At 48.2% G+C, this 23,640-nt stretch overlaps 1 protein-coding gene across 1 annotated transcript in view; it reads left to right on the forward strand.

Annotated features, from left to right (window-relative positions):
* The window catches only part of MTHFD1L (methylenetetrahydrofolate dehydrogenase (NADP+ dependent) 1 like), a 167,097-nt gene that overhangs the window by 95,147 nt on the left and 48,310 nt on the right, over positions 1-23,640 (forward strand). Inside the window, exons 21-24 of the mRNA XM_045844075.1 lie at positions 3,459-3,598; positions 9,514-9,555; positions 10,267-10,367; positions 10,916-11,093. Of these exons, the coding sequence (XP_045700031.1) occupies positions 3,459-3,598; positions 9,514-9,555; positions 10,267-10,367; positions 10,916-11,093 (461 nt within the window). The remainder of the gene's footprint in view (positions 1-3,458; positions 3,599-9,513; positions 9,556-10,266; positions 10,368-10,915; positions 11,094-23,640) is intronic.

The following is a 23,640-nucleotide window of genomic DNA, read 5'->3' on the forward strand; positions in this document are numbered from 1 at the left end:
GCCAATGAGAGTGGCTTGTCCCCTTCCCACAGCAGGACCCCCTGAGGTGCTGAGACACAGACACACAGCACGACACAGTGTCCATTTCCAAGTTCATACTCGCTGATGACTCCTTCTTGTGTTCCTTGCCTTTGTAATTACGGGTTGCGTATCAGCTTGTCTTTCCCATGCCCTCTGTTTTCCTGAGCAGTGTGGTTATTTGAAAGCAAACAGCATGATGATTTCATAATTGCAGAAATGTTTTTGAAGGATAGGAATTTGGCGCTTCTGTTCTCTTCACATCACATGCCTCCACATTTCCTTTGCATTTGGAAGTCACGGTCCCCGGGCCTTTATTACTGCATCCTGTTTTCTTCCCTACCTGAAGTTCTCTTTGCCACTACTGTTTTTTTTCTCCCAATCAGTCTCTTAAAATATGAATGGAAGCTTAGCTAGCCGGTCGAGACATAGGAGAAGGCCTGTTTTTATCAGATATAACATATATACTTTTTATTAAAACTGGTTTGTATTTTAAGAGGAAAAGAGAAGTCTGGTAGGGAGGTCTAAGAATACTTCACTCTGCTTGGTTCTGTGTTTTGTGTCCGTCTACCTCTCTCCATTGAGTGACAGCCTTTACTTTGGATCCTTACTGGCTCCAAGTCCCACTCTGATAGTTTCTTCATACCTTTGTTAATTCATTTATTTGTATGTGTTAGGTACAGTGTCAGGTTCTGGAGAGACAAAGATGAAGAAGTTATGGTTCCTTCCCCCAAGTGGGAGACAGACCTACATCTAATTAGGACGCCGCCTGCAGAAACAGACGTGGGCCCGTGAGGGAGCCACCCTGGGGGCTGGGAGGAGCAGGAGGGACCGCTGACTCTGCCTGGGAGGATGGGGCAGGTTTCAGGAAGTGGAACCTCTGAGCTGAAGCTTGGACAACGAGTTAAAGAAGGGACAGGAAAATGCCTGGACAGAGCAGGAATTCGACACATGCTTAAGAATTGGGTATGACTCCTAGCAAGTGGCAGATCTGTTCTTTTGGTAACAACAATGCCCACCGTTTCTGTGAGCATTAGCCACTTAATCCTCCTGACAAGTCGGGTGAGGACAGTGAGACTCCAGTAGGCTACATAACTTGCTAGGATTGCGCACTGGGAGGGATTCTGGGTCCTGTCTGTCTGTCTGTCTGTGGTCTGCCTTTAATGCTGACCAGCAGGACAGTCACCAGCGATCCAGTGCTGATGACCTTGCTGTCTCTTTCCCCCTAACGGGAGCCCGCGCTCTCATGGCTTTTGACAGAGTCAGCTGACTGCTCCTCTCCTGGGGTCCCGTCCCACCACCACGCTCAGGTCAACACTGGGCCTACCAGGGGCACTGCTGACAGGGGGATCGTTACTGCCAACGAGCTCTGCCCTTGACCACCACTGAGAACGTCACTGGAGTTGTCCCAGATACGGTGTATCAAGGAGCCCCTTCTACTTTTTAAATTGTTCTGCTGTGCTGCTTGTTCAAAGAAAATATCATAAGGGAAGAAATGACTTGCAGCTATAATCATTCCAAACTGAATATTTTTAAAGGAATATTTTTCAATATGTCAAAAGCATATCAACAGTCATAAAATTTCTTTACATACTCTGGCCCTGTATTCACCCTCGGGAATTTATTCCAAGAATATAAATTCAAAGAGGTTAAAGCTCATATGCACAGATACTCTGCGGCATTATTTATATTGGAAACAACCCAAATGTCCAGTAACAGGGGGAACAATTTGTAATCTTGGTACATAAATGTAACAAAATTATAAGCTGCCACTTAGAGCCATAAATTTTGAAAGTTTTTAATACAACAAGAAAACTGGGATCATTTTAAAGGAGAACTACAGAACTGTACCTACTTTATAAAAATTATATGAGCATGTGACATACTAAAAGGAAACCATAACTCAAAGGTGGATGTGTGCAGAGCTTGAAATTGTGTGACATTTTATCATTCTGATTTCCTTAATACTTACTACAGTGTGTGTATTCCGTGAGGGCTGGAAACAGATATCTTCATTCTTCCACATTTTAAAAGTTTTCATTTTATCTTAGTAAATTTTTTACTCCCAGTTCATATCTCTGTTGTAAATTATGGCCTTGTTTGTACATTCAGTATACAGTATATATTTCATAAATATTTACCATAGTTGCTGTTACGTTAATAGTATTCCTTTCCTAGAGCAGTGTGCTTCTCGAATTTCGATAGGCCTTCATCTCACCTGGGGATCTGTTAAAATGCTCATCTGCTCTTGTGGGCCTGGGGCAGGGCCTGAGATTCTGCATTCCCAGTAAGCCCCCAGGCGCTGCTGGTTCTCGAGGTTTCCTTTGTGTGTGAGGTCCGACCGCTACGCCAGGGGCTAGGGAGGGGGTAGCTAACGATAAGTGTTGTCAGGAAGGAAAAATTTCTCCTTCACCCTTCTAAGTTCTTCTGGCTGATTTATGTATTAAGTTGATTTATGTATTATGCATTAAGTTGAGATAGATTAACAGGAGAAAGTCAAGTATAATTTCGTATGGACAGGTGCACCATAAGAATATGGGGCTCGCAGGCAGTCAGGTAACTGGGGTTTATGTGCCCTTCTGAATGAAAGAGAATGGGTAGAAGTGTGGGACTTCGAAGGGGAAAAATTCACGTGGAAACACAAGCGTTTGCTGGCCCATGCAGGGGGACTTTGGTCTCCAGGCCCTGTGGCGCCCCCACCCACCACTGCGCCTAGTTCATAATCTTCATAGATTTCTCTAGTGAGGATGCTCTTCCTGGACAAGGCCCTTTATCTAAATTCTTCTCAGTAGTTAAGAGGGAGGTAAAAAGCTCTTCCTGGACCCTCTGGGACTCAGTCGTCTTCAGCTCAAAATAATCCTCGTGCCAGGGGGGCACGTTCTGGGGACACTCGTTCCGAAGCCCTCTGGTGTCTGCTGTGGTTATGGGGTGAACGTGCTATGTTATAGCAAGCCTGACGATCAGCCTCCTGTGGCCACTCAACTAACTTAAATGTCATCAGTCAACAGAAGTGACCAGGGGGTGCCAAACTATGATGGCTTCTGTGTACACTGTAAAGGGTGAGAGGCGACCTTCTGTGGTACTTATGCTAGCAGCATCCTTTGATACACTTTGGAACCTAATTTAAAAGTTGAAACTCCCATCTGTGTTAAGAAAAGCTTTGCTCGGAGTTACTATACTGAGAAGGAAAAATCTAGGCCTTGGCAAAGCATCCCAGAGGCACAGCAGTGTGGATCAGAGCACCGTCTTTTTAGGGAATGTAAAGAAGTAGAACATTTTCTAAACCCTTTGCCTAGGAATGAGATACGGTGCCGGGCAGTAACCTGGAGGTGGCGGGGGATTTCAGCCGTTGTTTGAATCTGAACCGTACCCATGGGGCCACAGCGTAATACTGTTCTTTTTGGAAGAGAGTAACACGTTTCCAACTTGGTCCCCCACAGTGACGGAAGCTGGCTTTGGCGCCGACATCGGCATGGAGAAGTTCTTCAACATCAAGTGCCGGGCGTCCGGCCTGGTGCCCAACGTCGTCGTGCTGGTGGCCACCGTGCGCGCCCTGAAGATGCACGGGGGCGGGCCCAGTGTAAGTCCTGCGCTCCCTGCCCGGGGAAACCCATTCTCAGTTAGGATAAAGCAGAACGTAGCAATGGAGACATTCACACCTGCTTAATAATTCCAGTTTTCTAAAAGGTCTCCTTTTTCACAAACCACCATGAAAAGGGCACTCAGAGCTTAGAGAGTTCCAGGACATAGTTACACACCCACAACATTACTGCTAAGCGATACTTTGGAAAGAAGCATGACGTAACCACTTCTTAGTCCTGAGACGCCTCTCGGAAGCTCGTGTCACCGTCTCAGAGCCCCACGGCGACGGGAGGGCGCAGGCTCCAGGTCCTGAGTGCAGCACGCCCGGATCGGACCGGTCGCTCTCACGGGCGAGGTCATTCAGTGTTTATGCAGTTTTTTTGGTTTGCCAGTTACGTCTGTTTCTGTTTATTATGATTTCACCTTATAAACTGTCTTTATAACACTGGATTATTTCCAAGAGCTTTGCTTGAAAAACAGAAATTTTGTTTTAACATCTTTGAAGACTTTGATGTTGACCTGTCTTATTATATGCAGAATTCACACACATCTGAAAGGGCTTTCATTTCCTCCAGGAAAGGTGTAGTGTTCTTCTTTTTTTAATTTTTAAATTTTTAGGTACCCCTGTATTTTCAAAGGGAGAATATGAAATGTTACATGGTTAATCATTTTTGAAATAAAATGATTTAGAGTAGCTTTATCATTTACACTGCCGATCTGTTACATAAACTGCCAAATCTGACTTCTCAGGTATATTGTGTACACAAAAGTCATATAATCAATGATTATTACACAGCAAGACAAAAATGCTGTGCATCGTTTACTCACCCTAGCAATTCTTTGTCCCAGGAGAAGCAGACATTATTTTCGAGCATTTTACAGTTGAGAAAGTTGAGGTTGGATGGGTTTGGGGAATGTGGGCACCTGGCCCGCAGAGAGCCAGATGGGAAGCCTGGAACTTGGGTCCCAGCCTCCTGCTCTGCCCGCCATGCAGAGCTGCATACTTACATTTTCCGAACCCTAAGTCCACTCTTACCCACTCCGTTGCAGCCTAACGCTTCATCGTTATTTCAAGTGGAAGCCTGATGTAACATACATGACCATGAGGTGGTGGCGGGTGAATCCTAGGGAATTCTGATTTTGCGTAAAACACCACTTGTAGCTACAGTCACTCCTTGACTTTAGACTTTGAGTCTGCATACCAACTTCCATTTTCAAAAACCTTTTTCTGCTGATAGAAGACGTCCTTGAAATTTCCCTCCATATTTTGTATCCCGAAAATGATAAAATCAAAGGACCTTCCTACCAGAAAGGGTGTGGAGATGGTCTAGTCCACCTCAGTCTCCATAAAGATAAAGCCAGTGAGGTCAGTGAGGGGTTCAGTGCCCTCCGTAGGACCACACATCTCTTGAGGGGACTGATCAGATGTAAAAACCAAGGTCTCTTGGCTTCCAGTCCAAGGCCTTTCCACACTCTCGCCTCTTTCCTGTAAAAATTCTCTACGTGATTTATAACCCTGTTTCGGTTCATCTTGATGTATGTGCTCATTGTATACAGCGGTTGCATTTTCTTCTCGCCCTCATCTTCCATTCCACTTAAAGTCCTGGTTTCACGCCAGCGATGATCGGAACAGGCCCCAGTCGCAGGCAGAGGTGGAGGATAATGGAAGGGGAGGATCGGGAAGCCGGGCGAAGCCTGAGCATCGCTCCCCTGGGCTTCCGCAGCACCTTCTGGGTCACGGTTTTATGAATGTCTGTCTGTGTGTCCCCCTGCGCCACTTCGAATTCCTTGAGATGAAGGACTATGTCTTATTAATTTCTGTATCCCTAGTGCCCGCCATAGCCTGCGTCCAGGAAATGTTTTCAATAATTGAGTAATAAGAGAGCTTTGATCTTCTTAATCCTATATTCTCCATTATCCCTCTCAGAGTCGTGTCTTCTTACTTGAAGCAGCCCTGTGGTAATGCCTTTGATCCATTATAATTTCTACTTCCTTTTGATATCATTACACAAATAACCATGGCTGTCTCTTATGTTTATTCAGCTTGGTTGTTTTCCATAACTGTGCAGTGGAAGATCCTCTGACCCTTGAACTTGCCCATTTTAGCCCCAGTCATTCCACATTCATATCCTGTCTTCCAAAGTGCTGAGCCTTCTCGGTGCAGTGTAAGGAAGCTGACATTCTGTGATGGTTTCGTTTTATGATTCGTTCCCTAAGCCCACTCACTGCATGAAGGAGGACACTTCAGAACCAGCAGGATGTGTATCTCCATACAAAGAGATTTATTGTAAGGAATTGGCTCAAGCAGTTCTGCAGGCTGGCAAGGCCAAACTCTGTAGAGTGGGCCAACAGGCCGGAGACGCAGGAGAGCCTATATTCCAGCCCCAGTCCCGGGCTGAAGGCCTTCTGCTGGAAAATTCTCTCTTGCTCAGGCTCTGTGCTCTAGTCGGACATTTCAGCTGATTCGATGTGGCCCGCCACTGTGCAGGGACAGTCTGCTTTCCTTAGAGTGCGCCGATTTAAATGTTATTCTCACTCCAAAAAACGCGCTGCCAGAAATACCCACAATAACATTGGGCCAAATGTCTGGGCACCTTGTGCCTCAAGTTGACAGATGAAATTAACCAGCATACCCACTACTACCAATTTTTGGTGTATGGCGCAATGAGTAGATCTCATTTCATTTTTTCTGTGTTAATAACCCGTTGGCCTGGCCCTGTTTCCTGAAATAGCGCCCCCTTTCTGATCTGCAAGCCGACTTTGTCATAGAGCAATTCTCCATATGTGCGTAGGTCTTTCTCTGGGACCCCCTTCGCTTGCTCTGGTCTAGTTACGTATAGTTGCATCTAGTTACATCCGGGCTGCACCAGCAGCCTGCAGGCCGAGCCCCCAGGGCGGTCCCTGTCTCCATGCATGCCTGGCCTATCGTGGCCCTTTCCCTTCCATACATACTGTAGAATTAGCTCAGAAAGTTCCTTGAAGAATCTGTTAGGATTTTTATTGAAATGGCATCAAATCATCAGATCAATTTGGGAACATTGGACCACTTTCTAAGAACATGGGATATCTCTTCAATGATTTACATCTTTTTTTATAAAAGATTTTATTTATTTATATTTATTTTTAGAGAGGGAAGGGAGGGAGATAGAGAGAGAGAGGAACATCAATTTGCGGTTGCTGGGGGCTGTGGCCTGCAACCCAGGCATGTACCCTGGCTGAGAATCAAACCTGGGACACTTTGGTTCCCAGCCCGAGCTCAATCCACTGAGCTATGCCAGCCAGGGCTTGATTTACATCTTTTTAAATATATCTTAATAAATATTTGCAGTTCATTGCGCAAAGGACTTTTACAGATTTGCTCTTGTGCACTTGGTGTTTTAAACAGTGTAGCAGGTTACTTCTGAATCCTATTTTTTTTTAACTTCTGGATTCTTATATATTGCCTTTATATACAATAACCTCTCTAAATTCCTTTTTTAAAATTGATGTATGAGTGATATCTAACATTATACTAGTTTCCGGTGTACAACGTAATGATTTGATATTTGTATATATTGCAAAAGGACCACCACAGTGGTCTAGTGAACATTTGTCACCATACACAATTACAAACATCTTGTTCTTTTTTCTCTTATGATGAGGTGTTTTAAGATTTAGTCTCTCAGCAGCTTTCAAGCATGCAACACGGTTTTATTAATCATAGTCGCCATGCTGTACGTGACATCCCCGTGACTTAAAAAATGCTCTTATTAATTGTACTACTTTAGCTATAGATACTCTGGAGAGTTCTATATGGGCAATCATATCTGAAAAAATGACAGTTTTGTTTCTTTCCAGTCTTGGTACTTTTTTTCTTCTCAATACCCAGGTCTTCCTAGATGCAATGCAATATTAAATAGGAGGGGAATAGAGGAACAGCCTTTTCTTATTCCTGAAATGAAAGAAAGTGCTTTTAATAGTTCATCACTAAGTATGGTGTTTTCTATAGATTTTTAGCATAGCTTCTTTATTAGGTTAAAGAAATTGCCTTTTATTCCTCATTTGCCAAGTTTTTACACTAAATAGGTGTTGAGGAATTTTCTTCATCTATTGAGATGATGTAGTTTTTCTCTTTGATTTATTAGTGATGCAAATTATATTATTTAATATTTGAAATATTAAATAAACCTTACATCCCTTTGAATAAATCTAACTTGGAGATATATTATCTTTCTTATGAATGACTGAGTTTTATTTAATTGGTTTCCTGGTGTTTTAAGTAGGATCTTTACATCTATATTTATGAGTGAGATGTTAACCACATGAAATAAATTGAAAAGGATTTCTTCTCTTTATATACTCTGTAAGGGATTTTGTAACATTAACATAATCTATTTATTCAAAGGTGGGAAGAATTCATCTTTAATACCCTCTGAGTCTATTACTTATTTGGTGAGGGGTAGATTTTTAACTAAAAATTTAATTTTGTTAATGAATATAGAACTATATAGATTTTCTGTTCCTTTTTTTAGATTTTATTTATTCATTTTTAGAGAGAGGGGAAGAGAAGGAGAAAGAGAAGGAGAGAAATATCTATGGGAGGTTGCCTTTCACGCACCCCTTACTGGGGACCTGGCCCGCCGCCCAGGCATGTGCCCTGACTGGGAATTGAACTGGTGACCCTTCGGTTTGCAGCCTATGTTCAATCCACTGAGCTACACCAGCCAGGGCAGATTTTCTGTTTCTTAAATGAGCTTTAATAAAAGTTACACCTCTGTGAAATTTTCTATGGTTGTAAATGTATTGACATAAAGTTTGTCATCCTATTCTATTCATTCTGTCTGTAGCATGTGTGGTTATAATATTTTTTCATTCTTCATTTTAACAAGCCTTACCAGCGTGTTGTGGACTTTGCTCGTCTTTTTAAGAGCCACCTCCTGGTTCTGCGGATCCTCCAGTTGGTGTTTGCATACACCCCCTTCTCCCTGCCATTGCCCGGTCTGGTTCTGCAGAACCTCGCATGTGCAGGCTCAGCGGCACTTGACGTTCTTCTTTCCGACTAGCGTTTTCAGTTGTTCCAACGGAAAGGTTCACTCAGTGTTTCTGTCAACACTGCTGCCGGGAAAAGCCATCTGAAAATACTTTGTTTTCACACACTATCCAGAAACAATCTGTCACAGAGGTAACTTCTTTCCAAAGCACTTCTAACATCCTCGAGGCCTCTTCCACTGAGAACGGTCGCCGTGGCCTCCGTAAATCGAAACGTGCGCTCGCGTTTCACCAACGCCAGTAGCAGGTCGCCGGCAAACACCAGGTGGGACTGGGGAAAAGTACTAACTGGTTCAGAACCCTGTTCCGTCCGGGCCCTCTTTCTGCACTCCTTTGCTCTGTTATAACCTTGGGTGAGACACTTGCCTTCCCTCAACTTTACTTTTTTGGCCAGCCAACCCCCCCCCCCGCCCCCCGCCACTGCCCCCAAACAGTAATGGCATTGCTTTAAAATGGTTGAGGATGTATTTAGAATTGATGGCACACTCTGTGTCAATCAGGTATCGATCATATTATCAATTCCGTTTTATGCTAGGGTCATGGGCAACAGTGTGAAAGTTCTTCATTTTGGCTCAAATTAGATTTGCCAGGGTGCGGGGCGGCGGGGGGTCGGGAGCAGTTTAAACGTCACTGCTCCGGGGCCCCACTCCCAGGAGTCCTGCTTTAGTGGCCGGGTGGTGGGGGGGCCATGCACTGGTCCTTTTCAAGAGCTTCCCACAAGACCTCATGTTTAGCCAGGGCTGCCAGTTACTGGCTTAACAGTACAAAATGTGCTTTTCAAGGTTCCTTCCCCCAAAATGACTAGGATTTGTTTTTCTTTCAGATCTCGATCAATTGGAGTAAGCATTTTAATGAGATTGATTTTCATTTTGTCTCTTCTCCCAGGTCACTGCTGGTGTCCCTCTTAAGAGAGAATACACAGAGGAGGTAAGGGTGGCGGCTTTATGTAAAGGGCTGAAGTGGGGAGAAGTGCTTTTCTAATAATCTGAGGCAGGGACATGGTGCATTCCGTGAACTCTTCAACCTTAAGAAATGACAGATGTGGTCTTTATCTACTCCTCCCTACCTCCAGTTCTCAGTCTCCAGCACAGAAAGAAATATAAAGCTTATACCCATATATTCTTCACGTGTGGAAGAAACTGACTCTTGGAGGGACATACCATTGGCTTTTTGACTTGGCTTGAGTTACTTGACTCTGCCGTAAATAGCCTGTGGTTTACTGGCAACAGTACCTCTCAGCTCCTACAGGTGGCGCCAGGGGTTTGAGCAGGGACTCGCTGGACAGCTCTTCTCACCTTCCCCCCGCCCCCCCCACCTTGTGCCTTCTGGTCCACCAGCCTGCAGGGCGTGGGCGCATTGCTTGTATCCGAGCCACTGGTCAGCTGCAGAAATCGCTGCCTGGCTCTAGACCCAAAGATGTCATTGGACTCAGAATAATCTTAGAAGTTATTTTGAAATGAGCTACCTCCCTCTTTAGCCACCTCTCTTAGAAGAAAAAGGGGATCTGGGGTCTTCTTGGATAGCTTGTAGGACCATCAGGGGAGCAGAGACAGAAGCCAGACCTGCCCCGGGAGCCCTGCCGGTTCAGTCAGGCAGGTGTGGCGGGAGGGGGTACACGGGGTTCTGGCTCTCTTACAGAACATCCAGCTGGTGGCCGACGGCTGCTGCAACCTCCAGAAGCAGATTCAGATCGCTCAGCTCTTCGGGGTTCCCGTCGTCGTGGCCCTGAATGTCTTCAAGTAAGTCAGGCCTCCTCCTCCTCCTCCTTTAAATGTGGTCATTGTGCAGGGCCACCCTGCGAACTAGATTTCCGTCTTGAGATGTTTGGTCTTTCTCTGCCTCGTCGAAAAGTATACAGAGATACTCGGCTCTTTCTGTTTGTTTGGTTTGGTTTGATTGGTTTCATTTCAGAGCAGTGTTCTCAGATGTCACCAGGGAAACGAGAGCTATATCGTGACTTACACTTCTTTGGCCCTTTTTTTTTTTTTTTTTTTCCATTCCACCCAGCATTTCTGTCTGGAAGACTGTGGATGATCAAAGGGATGTGTTATGGAATTTTCTCAATAAAACCCTTAACAACTTGAAATATTTGAGTCATGTTGCAGGGGATTTTTTTCCCCCATGCTATTCTTTAAGTCTGATTTATTTAAACACGATGTAACCACTTTTGATGTTTAAAATATATTCAGTGTCAGGGAACAAAGTTCTGTAGAAATGGTTAGCCCCTCTTTTCAAAACATTGCTTAAATGGATACAGATGCAAAACCACAAACATTTTCATCACTAGGACCGACACCCGGGCTGAGATTGACTTAGTGTGTGAGCTCGCAAAGAGGGCTGGCGCCTTTGATGCGGTCCCCTGCTATCACTGGTCGGTTGGTGGAAAGGGGTCGGTGGACCTGGCGTGGGCTGTGAGAGAAGCTGCGAGTAAAAGGAGTCGTTTCCGGTTCCTGTATGACGTCCAGGTAAGATCCCACAACCGTGCTAACGGTGGCTAACGTTTCTGGCAGTTTCACTGGTACCCGGCCAGTGCTGAGAACGTGGCCTGGCTCATCCCCCTTGGTCCTCACAACAAGCCAACCAAACCCCCCCCCCACCCCCAACAAGCAAAGGAGAAAGTGAAGGTGAAAGAGCTTCCGCCGTCCGACAAGGCCACGTGGCCAAGGCCGACCCCAGCTCCTTGCTCCAAAGCCTGTGCTCTTGAAGGTACTTGGCTTCCAGATCGCAGGCAGCGAATAGGGTGCAGCAGCAGTGCTTCCAGGGTCCGCAGAGGAACAAGACTTGTGAGCAGCTTCACAAGGCTTGTGAGATCGTGGGTCGTGTTTCCTTCGTCCATTTCTGCTGTAGCTCTTTTCCCTCGTGGTGGTTTTTTTGACATATACTAGACATATACTATGTCTAGTATATTTTTACATTTTGTTTAATTATGATCAAGTACACATAACATGAAATTTACCACCTTCAGCATTTTTAGGTACACAGTTTCAATGGCAATAATTTTTCACATTGAACAGTAGCTCCCCGCCCCTCCCCTCCACTCTACCGCTGAGAGCCTCGATCTTACTTTCTGTCCCCATGAGTTTGAGCACTCTGAGTACTTCGGGCAAGGGAAGCTACACAGTGTCTGTCTTTCCGTGGCCGGCCTATTCAGTGTCTCCGTTCCTTTGAGCTGCTGTAAAAGAATACCGTGGGCTGGGTGGCCTACAAGCAACAGGAATTGATTCCCCACAGTTTCGGAAGCTGGGAAGTCCAAGATCAAGGTGCTGGCAGATTCATTGTCTGGTGAGGGCCTTCTCACTGCATCCTCACAGGGTGGAGCGGGTGAGGGAGCTCCGTAGGGTCTCTTTTTAGGAGCACTCATTCCCTTCATGAGGGCTCCACCCCCGTGACCTTATGGTCCCCAAAGGCCGCCATCTTCTAATACCATCACCTTGGGGATTACACTTCAGCATGTGAATTTGGGGGGATGTAAATACTCAGTCTATAAAAGTCACTTAACAATGTCGGGATTCATCTGTGTTATTGCATATGTCAGAATTTCCTTCCTTTTGAGAGCTGAGTAATAGTCCATTCTGTGCATAGACCCCATTCTGTTTGGCCATTCCTCTGTGGCTGGGTGCTTCGGTTCTGTCTACCCCTGGCTATTGTAAGTTAGGCTGCTGAGCATGTGTATGAAAGTACTTCTTCAAGACTTGCTTTCAGTTCTTTCACTCTGTACCCAGAAGTGGAGTTGCTGGATCGTCTAGTATATTTTTAAACCTATCTGGGTAATGAGCCTTCACTACTAACACCTGGACTTCCCAGGACCTCACTTTGTCCTCTGTTGATCCCAGGACCCACCCAAACATCTGTCCTGACTTGCGTGGCTGTAGCTCTGGCTACCAGATCTGTCCCCAAAGGCAGCCCACGATTGCCAGAGAGCTCAGCCTCAGGCCGCCTGCTGCTCCTCCATCCTCCACCCCTCGCAGATTCTGTTGGTCTGTCTCTCAGATTCACAGACAGGAGCCTCACTCCTCTTTCCCGTCCAGATGGCAGAGCCCAGAAGCCCGAGTGAAGAGAGGGCGTAGCAGCAGCACCTGCAGGTCTAGCGTTGCCTCAGCACGGAGCGTGACGCTGACCTGAGAGTGACGGCCCCCACTAAGGAAGGCTTTGTGAGTGCCGGGCATAACGGCGGGCACTTTGTCCATGAACTTCGTCGGTCCTAACATTCCTGTTGGGTAGGAAGTGCTGATATCCACCCCCTGCCCCCAGTATGTATTTTACAGATAAGGAAACTCAAGCACAAACGGAGGAGGTAACCTGCCCAGGGCCCCATACCCAGAAAGAGGCGGAGCGGGAAGAGTATTTAGAACGGTGGAGGCCTTCGTCTGCTCTGTTCTGCAGAATTCAGTCCTGGGTTCAAAAGTGGGCCTGGGGTGGGGGAGCTGCCACCTACAGGGCCAGCAGCTGAGCGACCCACCTGAAGGGGAAGCGTGGCAGGGATGGACACGGAGCCCACGCACATGAGAGAGGTCGTACACACTCCGTAAATGTTTGTGAAAGGAAGGGCTCCAGGGAGGGGTTGGGGTGGGCCGCCGAGAGCAGGTCTGTCGTGTTGTAAAGCCGTTTTACGAGCGAGAGACTGGGACGCTCTGGGTCACAGAGCGGGCGGTGGGCAAACGGGGAGGGGACCCGGGTTCAGCATGAACAACAGTGTTCTGATCAGAAGCTGTGGGCTGAGTTCTCTGACCCCGGAGAGGATGAGCAAAGGTAGAGGCAGCCCCGCAGCGGGCAGGGCGGGTGCGTGGTCGCCGGTCCGATGACGGCAGTCCGGGAGATCTTGCATTCCTCCCGCACCCCGCCGCCCGGGCAGGCCTTGCGGGGCGTCTCAGCGCCTGGCACAGCCCGCAGCCCTCTCACACAAACCACGTCGGGAAGTTACTCTCAGGAGCTCCCCACTGTGCGGGGCAAAGGCACTTTGTGAAATGAGTGATTTCATCGTGTGCTTCTTTTCAAAGAAACCATCGCAGGTGGAAAGGTCAGGGAGCGGAAGAAATGCTTCTGAGTTGTGCCGTCTCGGACATGCGTGCTAACCCTAAGATGAACCCTTTTCCCTTCCGTGGATTTTTTTTTCCCTAAATTCCCATTCTTCGTGGAGATAATTCCGTTCGAATGTCTGCTCTCCTGCGGGAAGGCGAAAATGTGTCATGGTGTGGCCTGGAGTCCAATACTTGATACGTGGCCCCAAGGCCAAGATTCTTACCTCCTGCTCCGTTGGCCTCTGCCAGAAATTAGATGTGAGCCCACACTTGTGTCTCGGATAATCAGCCTCCCGGCCTCTCGCTCTGTGGCAGTCTGCGGAAAGAGTTATCACCGCTCTGGCCCACGTTCCTCACGCTGGCAAGACAGTGCGGATGACTGAGCCCGTGGACGCTCTCGTCTGTAGCCATGTGCAAACCCGAATTTGTTGGCGTGGCCAACAACAAAGCTCGTACTTTCCCCCCCCTGATTTCTTGCATGTTCAGTGCTAGTGAACCGTTACAGACTAAGTAACAGTTTTCCTGAAACCCTGTCGGTTCCCTCTCTATCTCCCCCCATGACTAACCCTTTGGTGCTCAGCAGCTTGGTAGGTGTGGGACTGCTCTGCAAGAAGAGAGAGGAGATAAAATACTCTCGGATGAATCACCTGCTGCCTCCGCTTCCCAGTGCAGACTGGGCTTGTGTGTGTGTGTCTCTCTTGTGACCTCCTCCGACTCTATTCCACTAAGAAAGTACTCAAGGCAGGCTCTAGGGCATCTTATTTCCTGCTCTACCCCCGCCCCAGGCTTGTGTGACAGAAGGAAGACACCTGAGATCACTTGGAGGAGGTTGAAATAGCACAGGAGCTCAGGGCAGGATTTCTTTTGCGTGGGGAGTAGAAATTGGCTTAAAACTTCCTTGGGATGAGGCACGGTTAGAGAGAAACAGAAATACCTGACCCCAGAGACGCCGACCCCAGGGGCGGACGACGGCAGGGGGCCCACGGTCAGAGCGAGAATCAGGCTACGCTGCTGACGTGGGGGTGGGGTGGGGGGTCTCTGCTGAAACTTACAGAAAATCGAGGTGAGCAGCTGCTCCTCTAGAGAGCAATTCTGTACATTTTTCCCCAGAGTGTCTCCTCATTCAAGGGCAGGCAACTTTTGGTTAGGGTACTACAGACCGCTGTTGATTAATTCAGGACAACTCAGAAAATACGGACAAAGGTGCAAAGGCCTGATTGCTCACGGGAAACGTATCGTGTGGGTTTTCATATATTTCCGTTTGAAATGCAGGGCACCGTATTCTCTCTACCGTGTTGTCACCAGAAAGGGCCCAGGGCCCAGAGCCGGTCTGCCTCAGGGCCAGTCCTGTAGTGTGTGGGTTCTTGACTCTGTGCAGGAAAGATTTCACAGGACTGGGTGGTTTTGAAAGTACGTTTATTAAGGCTGGGGATAGTGAAGCAAAGGGAGGGTTTAGGATGGAAGAAGCAACAGGAGAGAGCCTGGGCCACGCTCTGCTGCGGCTCCCTGGAAACGTTACAGCAAAGAAGTGAGCCACGCTGGGCTGTGGGGACTCACCGAGAATGAAAGTCACAGCGACAGAAGTGAGCCGAGGCAGGGGCTGCTGTCGGCTCCCCGAAAAGTCAGAGGAAAGGGGCCTCGGGCACGGACTCGGGGGTTTAGCCTGGCATGAGCTGCCTCTGCCCACGGCCCCCCTGATCGCAAGTCTCACGGGACCCTTAGAGTTTAGGAGAAAGCAAGGGTACACACCCAAGGGAAGGAGGGGCACAGGTGCGCTCCAAGGAGAGAACGCTGGCTTTCTTTATCTTGAGAGGTTTTATCTGTTTTCTAAGAGGGGAATTTTAGAGGAGGTCTCAGGAGAGGATCTTTTTTTATTTTTTTTAGATTTTTTAGTTATTTATTTTTAGAGAGGGAAGGGAGGGAGAAAGAGAGAGAGAGAGAAACATCAATGTGCAGTTGCTGGGGGCCATGGCCTGCAACCCAGGCATGTACCCTGACTGGGAATCGAACCTGCGACACTTTGGTTCGCAGCCTGCGCTCAATCCACTGAGCTACGCCAGCCAGGGCTTCAGGGGAGGATCTTAATGGGATATTTATCAGCTTTCCAGGCGAACCCTCTCGAGGGCGTGGTCTCCACTGATGGGTCAGCACCAGGGCAGGGGGGTCACTAGTCATCACTTCTGGTCCTGATGTCAGCCTCTTCTGTCATCTCTAGTCTGTCCAGAACTTTGTCACTGTGGTCGGCAGACTCGAGGCTCTGTCCCTAAGGCCATTTGGTAGAGGTCAGAACTTTACTGTCCTGGGGGCCCGGTGCTTAAGGGAGCGGTCGTGCTACGGCTTGTATGGGAGTCGCATGAGGCTGGCCTCCTGTTCCTCCGCAGGGGTCTGAAACCTTCGGCCTCGCGATGTTTCAGGGGAGGAGAGGCCAGGGGAGGGTCCAAACGCAGAGACAGGAGAGGACTAAACGATATGACCGGAGGTGTGCTAAGGCAGGCGAGGTCCTCGTTTTCCCAGCTTTGCCCTTTGCCGGTTGCTAGCCTTTCTGCCCTGGTGGCCGTCTGCACCTGGCCCATTGCCCTGCTCTGCTCGAGTCCGTCTCCCTGCCGACCACAACATTGTAGCCACCTTATTGGGACAACCACAGTCCCCTTTGAGAAGCTGCTGTGGGTTCCCCCCAAAATCATCTTCTCTATAACTTTTTTCTATTATCAGTTTTCACAATTGTATCTTTATAGTTGACAAATAAAATATCTCTGTATCTGCAAGCACATGGGAAAATAGGATAGCAGGCAGAAAAACTAATCCACGTTTGCACTTGACCAGCTAACCTTCCTCTTTCATGCCTCAAGTATCGCCCGCCCAGTCCCTGGGTGGCACAGCTTCAGAGTCATGCAGAAGTGAGTTCAAATCCTGCCGAGGTTTGCTGTCCTGCTGCTGGTGTCAGTCTGGGCAAGTCGACTCATCTCTTGGAGCCTCAGCTTTCTCCTGGGCTGTCGTGTCTCACAGAAACACCCCCCCACCCTGTGGCTGGGAAATGTCTCCCAGGAAAGTGCTAGAGCACAGGAAGCTGGCAATCAGTGTGTAGTTCTTCCTCCTGTCGAGGTCACTTCAGAGAGAGGGAGGGCTTCCAGGACTGACCTACGGGAATTCTCCTGCAACTCAGCTGCCCTTGGCAGACTCTGGGACTGGTTTCTGTCCAAGTGGGCTAACCCCAGCCGTCAGAAGCCAAGGCTTCTAGTGCAGCAAGGAAGAAAGACACCACCGAATCAAGGCAGGAAAAAAAGTTTTGCATTCTTTCTCTGTTACAATTGACAGCCACTAGTGACAGAATAAAAAGTCAGTTGCTCTTGCAAAGGATGTGTTGACACTGAAAATCAGCTTGCAAATGGGTCTGAATAGTGTTTGTTCAGTTAGGAGTTAAGGTTGAAAGTTGGCTCTGTATCCTTCCTCTAACCTTGCAAACATTTCGAGGTGTAACCTTGACAGCGAGAGAGGCTAGTGTTTATTTTTATTAAAAGGTCTTTCCTGTTCTTTGTGTGGAGCCATTCTCTTGATCACAGCGGGGGACTGGATGCAGGGAGATCAAAACAGATCAGGCAGCCCCAGCCCCAGCCCCAGCCCAGGGCCCAGCCAGGGTCCCTGTCTCCGAACTCCATGCGCTCGCTGCCTGGATGTTTGGGGGCCTTCTCTGCGCTGGTCTTTTTGAGGCAGGGCCTCTCGGATTTTCTTCTTCTTCTTCTTTATTTTGGTTTGTTGGCTCTTAGGAATTTTTTTATATTTCTTAATTCCAACTTGAGCGTATGCCAGTTGTTGGTTGGATTGTGAGAGTTATCCTTTAATGGGATTGCGAGCATTTGCAACCAGAGCCTCCCATTTTAAATAAGTAAATAAATATGCATTCCTGTGAGTATTTACATGTATATATATGCAGTGTATATATAGTGTTTTCAAACTGTGGTAAAAATATACATAAAGGAATTCTCCCATCTTAACCATTTGTAAGTGCCCAGTTCTGTGGCATTAAGTACATTCACACGGTGTATACATAGTTTTAGTAGTTTAGAATTTTAAAACAGACGATGGCAGTTTTGCATGTCTCCGTGTGCCTGTCATATTTCAGAGTAATGGCAAAGAGATGCTCCAAGGAGAAGGGGTGTCCTTTCTTCCTGTTGCCCCGTCCCTACACTGTCGTCTCCCCTGGGCCCTTTGACCTCTGGCTCTCTGCCCCCTGTTGTCCGGCCTCTCCGTGGTCCGCGTGGGCCTGCCCACCCTGCAGCTCCCTCCCTTACCCTCTCTGTGCAAGGGAGTGTTTGGAGTGTTGCAGAGAAGCTGCCCCTGCCATCTCCCTGCTGGTTCAGGAACCCGTTTCTCTTCCCTGTATTCCCCTTTATGTTCTCCTTCCCCACATGGTGTTGGTGCTCCGGCTCCACTCATCCAACCTGAACTGCTGCGGCCCCTCACCCACCTCCCCTCCCCTCTCCTGGCTTCCCTCCCACAACCCAGCCCCACTTTCCCACACGGCCTTCCCAGGACCACACCACACCCTCCTGCACACTCCCCTCGCGTCGCTGTCAAAACTAGACTGTCATCCAGCGCCGGCTTCTACGGTTTCTGTCAGGTCTCCTGGGGCCGGCATCTGTCACCCACCTCTCAGCCGCGCCTGCCTCGCTCGCCTGGCTCTGACGGGTCCCCTGAGATCTGCCCCCGCTGCCAGAACCAGCCCAGCTTCCTCAGCACATCCCACTCGGCCCTGTGTGGTCCCGGCCAGGCGTCCCCAGCCTCGTTTCGCTGATGCCAGAAGGGGCACCTGATGAGGAGCTCAGGGATTTGTGTCTGCTCCGTCTGTGCGTGTCTCCAGGAGCCCGCATAACTAAATGCTTTCTTCTAGCGTGAAAAACGGAATGTCACTGTGACAGAAGTATCTAAAACTGCATTCTTTCATCTCAAATGAGGACCAGTCGAGAAAGACTGAGGGATGTAAAAGGAACTGTCGGTGTTCCACCGCACGCTAGCGGGTCACCCGCCACCACCCCCTGCATCCCAGGCCCTTCCGATGTAAATTCAGGCGATAATCAGACATTTGTGTGGGGGATGGGATCCATCGATCAGCCTCAAAAGCAAACACTAAGGAGCATTGTTTAATTATTGCAGATGTTATCATAAGAGGTACCACACATCACAGACCACTGCAGAAGAGAAAACTACAACCTTCAGATTTGGGGGTAAAGACTCAAAACAGCACAGGCACAGTGACCCCGGTGTCTATCAGCAAACGATGTCTTTTCCCTTCCACGAAAGTAGCTCGCCTGGCTCCTGAGCGAGACTTCCAGACCAGGATTTTTTTTTTCCTCTGGAAGCATGTCTCCCGCGGGTCAGTGAGGGAACCGTCGCCCCTGTTGTACAATCAAGCACAAGAGCCACTCGTGACGAACGAGGGCCCCTTGCACGTGGGAGTGTGACCCAGTCAGCCCTTGTGTTTGTGCGTGTCGCCCTTCCAGCGTGTGAGATGTACGAGAAAGGTTTGTGGGAAGAGGACGGACAGCCACAGGGCGGGATGTGAGGGCATCAAAAGTTCGTGGTTCTGGGCTGGTTAAATTGATCATTCTTCATTGGGGAAAGGAAAGCAGCCTGGGATGTCTTGCCGAGTGGTGTGTTAATTCTGCTATTTGCTTATAGTTGAATAAAAGTTTAAACATTGTGAGAACTGATGAAAAAGAGTTGAATGTCCAAGACAGCTCATCTACACTATAATGAAACACCTTTGAACAAAAACGATGTTACTGGAGGGCCTGCCGCATTCCTCCCCTTGACCTTGCTGCCACGTTCTGCTGGAGAGAAGAAACGCTCGCCCACGTGAGGTGCTTATTGTCCCCACTGCACACGGACAAATGCAGACTTTCTGGCGAGGAGCCTTTTTTCTTTCCCAGGCCCTCACGATCTCCACCACACCTCCCAGATGCCTTCGCGGCCCGAGATTCCCAGCGAGCCAGCGGGGGTGGCTGTAGCCACTCGGTGCAGGCTCATGGAAGTCAGCACGTACGTCTCTGGTGGCTCTGATGTGCTGGTGTGCAGCCAAGGACATGCCCTGCGTCGAAGATACTGGGTCCATTGTTCTCAGTAACAATGCGGAGCTGCTCCCATGACCCTAGGGTTACGGCGTAATGGCCCCCTCGCACCTTAGGGATGCTCCGTATAAATGAACAGCGTAGTTTCACATTCTGCTTTTTTTATTTGAAGTACAGGAAAGGCTATTTACCAAACAGCACCTGTTGGTCTTTGAAAATCCATGCTTCATTTAAAATACGAAATGAAATCATTGCTGTGTCCAGAGATTTTTATTCAGCTAAGTTTATCGACTGATCCTTGTTTTCAAGTGTTTTGCGGGCATTGGGACACGTTGTGTCGACATCCCGGCAGAGGAGCGTTTAATTCATGTGAGTTCCGCTCTGCGGCCTCGGGGAAGCGGAAGGACAGAAGGGTCGTTACTCAGCGCGGCTGCTGGAGAAGCGGCAGTGCGCTCCGGCACCGCAGCCGTGGTGGGCTTGTGGGAGATCGCAGCGTGTCGGTGGTGGAGTACTGGGTAGTGTTCTCAGGGGTATATGCTGGGGCCTCTCGGGGCTGCCGGCTGGGACCTGACCTCCAAGCAAGACAAGAAGCCGCTGCCGTATAAAACTGCCGTATTTCTTATTTTCTTCAATTCTAGCAGCTTCCTTTTTAACTTTCGACTTCACTGAGTGTTCTGTTTCACTTTATTTTTGTTCATTTTCTTCCACCAAAAGTTTAAAAAAAAACAATTTCAGGAACGGTACCTCTGGAATTTGTAGATCAGTTTTTTTCCACCAAAAAAGCAGATCTTACATGACTTAAGGTAATAATTCCAGCAGGGTCCCCCAGAGCTTCCCACGAAGAGTCTGCTGTCTGGCTTGGAGTAACTCAACTCCCCTGCGCCGGGATCGCCGTGTCCACAAAACGAACGTCAGGGAGCGTGAGGGCCACCAAGTCCTCTGCTTACCTTGGGGATGTCACTCAGCCTTCATGGCGGGCCTGCTCCACGCCAGAGACAGCACAACCATGTCACCGCGGGTCACAGTTGTTTCCCGGGGCTGCGACACCCATAGTTCTTTTCTGTGCTGTGCCTATTTAAATTTTCACGAACTAGAATTAAGAATTCACTTCCTCCGTCGCACTCGTCACATTGCATCTGTTTAACAGCCACGTGAGGCTCGGGGCTGCTGGACCGGAAAGCTCGGGGACAGACCGTGTCCATCGGCACAGGAAGTCCCCACTGGGCTGCACTGTCCTGGGGTATTTCGGTTCCCTGAACACACACTGAAGAGGTTTAGGGAGGAAATTAAAGTAGGGATATGTTTAGTTATGTTCTTGGTGAAGATGAAGATTTCACACGCTGTTAGTTCAAAAATGATGAAAGACACTGGTCCAGACACTAGGCTTTGTGAAGCAGCTTATTAAATGTCAAGGGTAGCGCCAATAGAACGGTCACTATTTCTAGAATAAGCCTTCTGTTTACTGCTGTTCACACCTTGACTTGTGCCTTTCTCTTTGTGTGGAATAACCTTTCCTTCCGTTGCTCATTCAAATCTGTCGCATCCTTCGAGCCTGATTCAAGGTCCTTTGACTCAAGGTCCTTTGACTCAAGGTCCTTGTTTCTGTCTCGCCCACTTTTGCTGCCTTCCAGGCCTCCCTGCGGCCTGTGGTCCCCCTCCTTTAACAGAGTGTTTACACAGAGCCCCGGCCACACACCGTTCTGTCAGACTTGCCGCTGCCCCGTGGCCCCCACCCCATCGCCAGTTCTCTGTACGCAAAGTCCCTGAGGTTCTTTGCACGCCGTAACATCTCGCAAGTACTTTTGCCATCCATGGTTATTTATTCACCCGGCAGGTGTTTATGAAATGCCTCTTGTGTGCAGGCCACTATCCTAGACCTTGGGGGGGGTGAGGATGAAAGATGGGAATAAATAAATAGTAAATATTCACGGAGCCAGAGATGATTAATGCATAAACACTCCATTTCTTTTACCATGTTATTTGTTTGATACCAACTATCTTTTACCACAGGGAATATCAAGTTCAGGTCAAGATCATCGGACTGAGCTTGGCTTTTTTTTTTTCTTTAGTAATTACACTTCTCCCCCAAATCAAGCATAAAAACAGCAGGAAGTTCCTTGCCTGCTGACCCACTGTGACTAGATCATATGCAGTAGAAACTACCTTACCGGGAAAGCTTTTAGTTTTTATACTAAACCCAAAAGATCTGTTAACTGAGATGTTCTTTTTATTTGTTTCCTTGTACATGTAAATGAGAAAGAAAAATTGTAGCAGGAGGCCCAAGAGAACCCTGGTCTTGGGGTTTCCAGCGACACTGAGCTGCGTGAAGCCGTCTGGTTATTCAGCGGGTGGGCTGGGGGACACACGCCCAGGCTGGTGGCGGGGCCTTCTCCCCACGCCCTTTCCTGGGAAACCAGTCAGGGAGCATCTTCCCCCTCTCCAAGGTCGGGGAGACTGGGGTTGGGACGTCAGAAGTGCCAAACATGTATTTGGGGGGTTCAGAAACTAAGGGAGAAGAGAAATCGGGCTTCCCGCCCCTGGCCCCTTCCCGCCGTCTGCACTGCCTTCTGTTCGGGTCATCTGTCGTGTGTGGGAAGTTGCAATGTTCCTGCAGGAAATGAAACCACAACCACACAGTTCACAAAGTCAGCCTGGCACCTGCTTGAAATTCCCCAAACACTTTCAAATAAACGTTAGAAAGGAAGACAGTTTGGTTGTTGACCAAAAAAAAAAAAAAAAAATCTGCATTTCCTCATACCCAAAGGAATTGAAAGCTGGGTCTCCGAGAAATAATATTTGTCCAGCCAGGTTCACGGCAGCAGTACTCACACGAGCCAAAAAGTGGAAATAATCCAAGTGTCCATTGACGGATGAATGGATTTTTAAAATGTGGTAAATACATACAGTAAAGAATTATTCAGCCTTAAAGGGGAAGCCAATTTGGACACATGCTATAACATGGATGAAATTTGAGGATGTTATGCTAAATGAAAAGCCAGATGCAAAGGACACACATTGTCCATGTGTCACTGCGTCTACATGCAGTACCAGAGGGGATGGGGTCAGATTCGCAGAGACAGCAAGTAGAACAAAGGTCGCCAGGGGAGTTGGTGTCTGCTGGGTGCAGTGTCCCTGTTCCAAGACGGAAAGAGCTCTGGAGATTGGTTTTACAACAGTGTGAATATACTTAAGAAAATTCAGAATACTTAACAATGTGAAGATAATTAAGAATGCTTAAGAAAAGTGAATATACTGTACACTTAAAAATGGTTAAGATGGTAAATTCTGTAGTATGTCTGTTTTGCCACAATGAAAAATTAAATATATATATATTTATTGAGATAAGTATTTTCCCGTTTAAAACGTAGTAATAAACCGAGTAAATGCCTTCCTACACTACTAGTTCCATCAATAGTCGCCCATTGGTCCCCATGGAAGAGTTACGCTCACCAGCTGGATTTTCTAACCAGAGAGTGCAGTAAATAGCACGTTAGATATGTGATGAGCAGTGGTACCTGTTCTGCTGTCATTTCGTTTTACTCCCAGAGAAAACATACCTTTTCAGTCCTGTGGCCCTCACTCCCTAGTAACATCTCTTACAGTGTGTGTAGCATGGCACCTGCAACACTTTCTCTGCATTGCTTCCTCGATGCAGTAGAATGACGCACGGTGCTCTTGTCCCCATCTCAGGGACAAGGAAACCACTTTGGAGAGGTGACGTGATTTAATTAGGCTAAGAAGGGACCCCGTTAGCCTTCCTGCCCCACAACAGCCGCCCAGCAGTGCTGCACCCCCCACAGAGGGCTGGAGTGGCCCCGGGTTCGGGCGGGGTGGGGTGGGGGGCAGGGTACAGGCAGAGACCGGATGCCGAGTGGACACTGCCTGGGGAGCACCCTATCCTCAGCACTGACCTCCCTGACTAAGCGTGG

Source organism: Phyllostomus hastatus, unplaced genomic scaffold (assembly GCF_019186645.2).
Source record: "Phyllostomus hastatus isolate PE091 unplaced genomic scaffold, TTU_PhHast_1.1 phas_contig_40, whole genome shotgun sequence".
Classification (NCBI taxonomy): domain Eukaryota; kingdom Metazoa; phylum Chordata; class Mammalia; order Chiroptera; family Phyllostomidae; genus Phyllostomus; species Phyllostomus hastatus.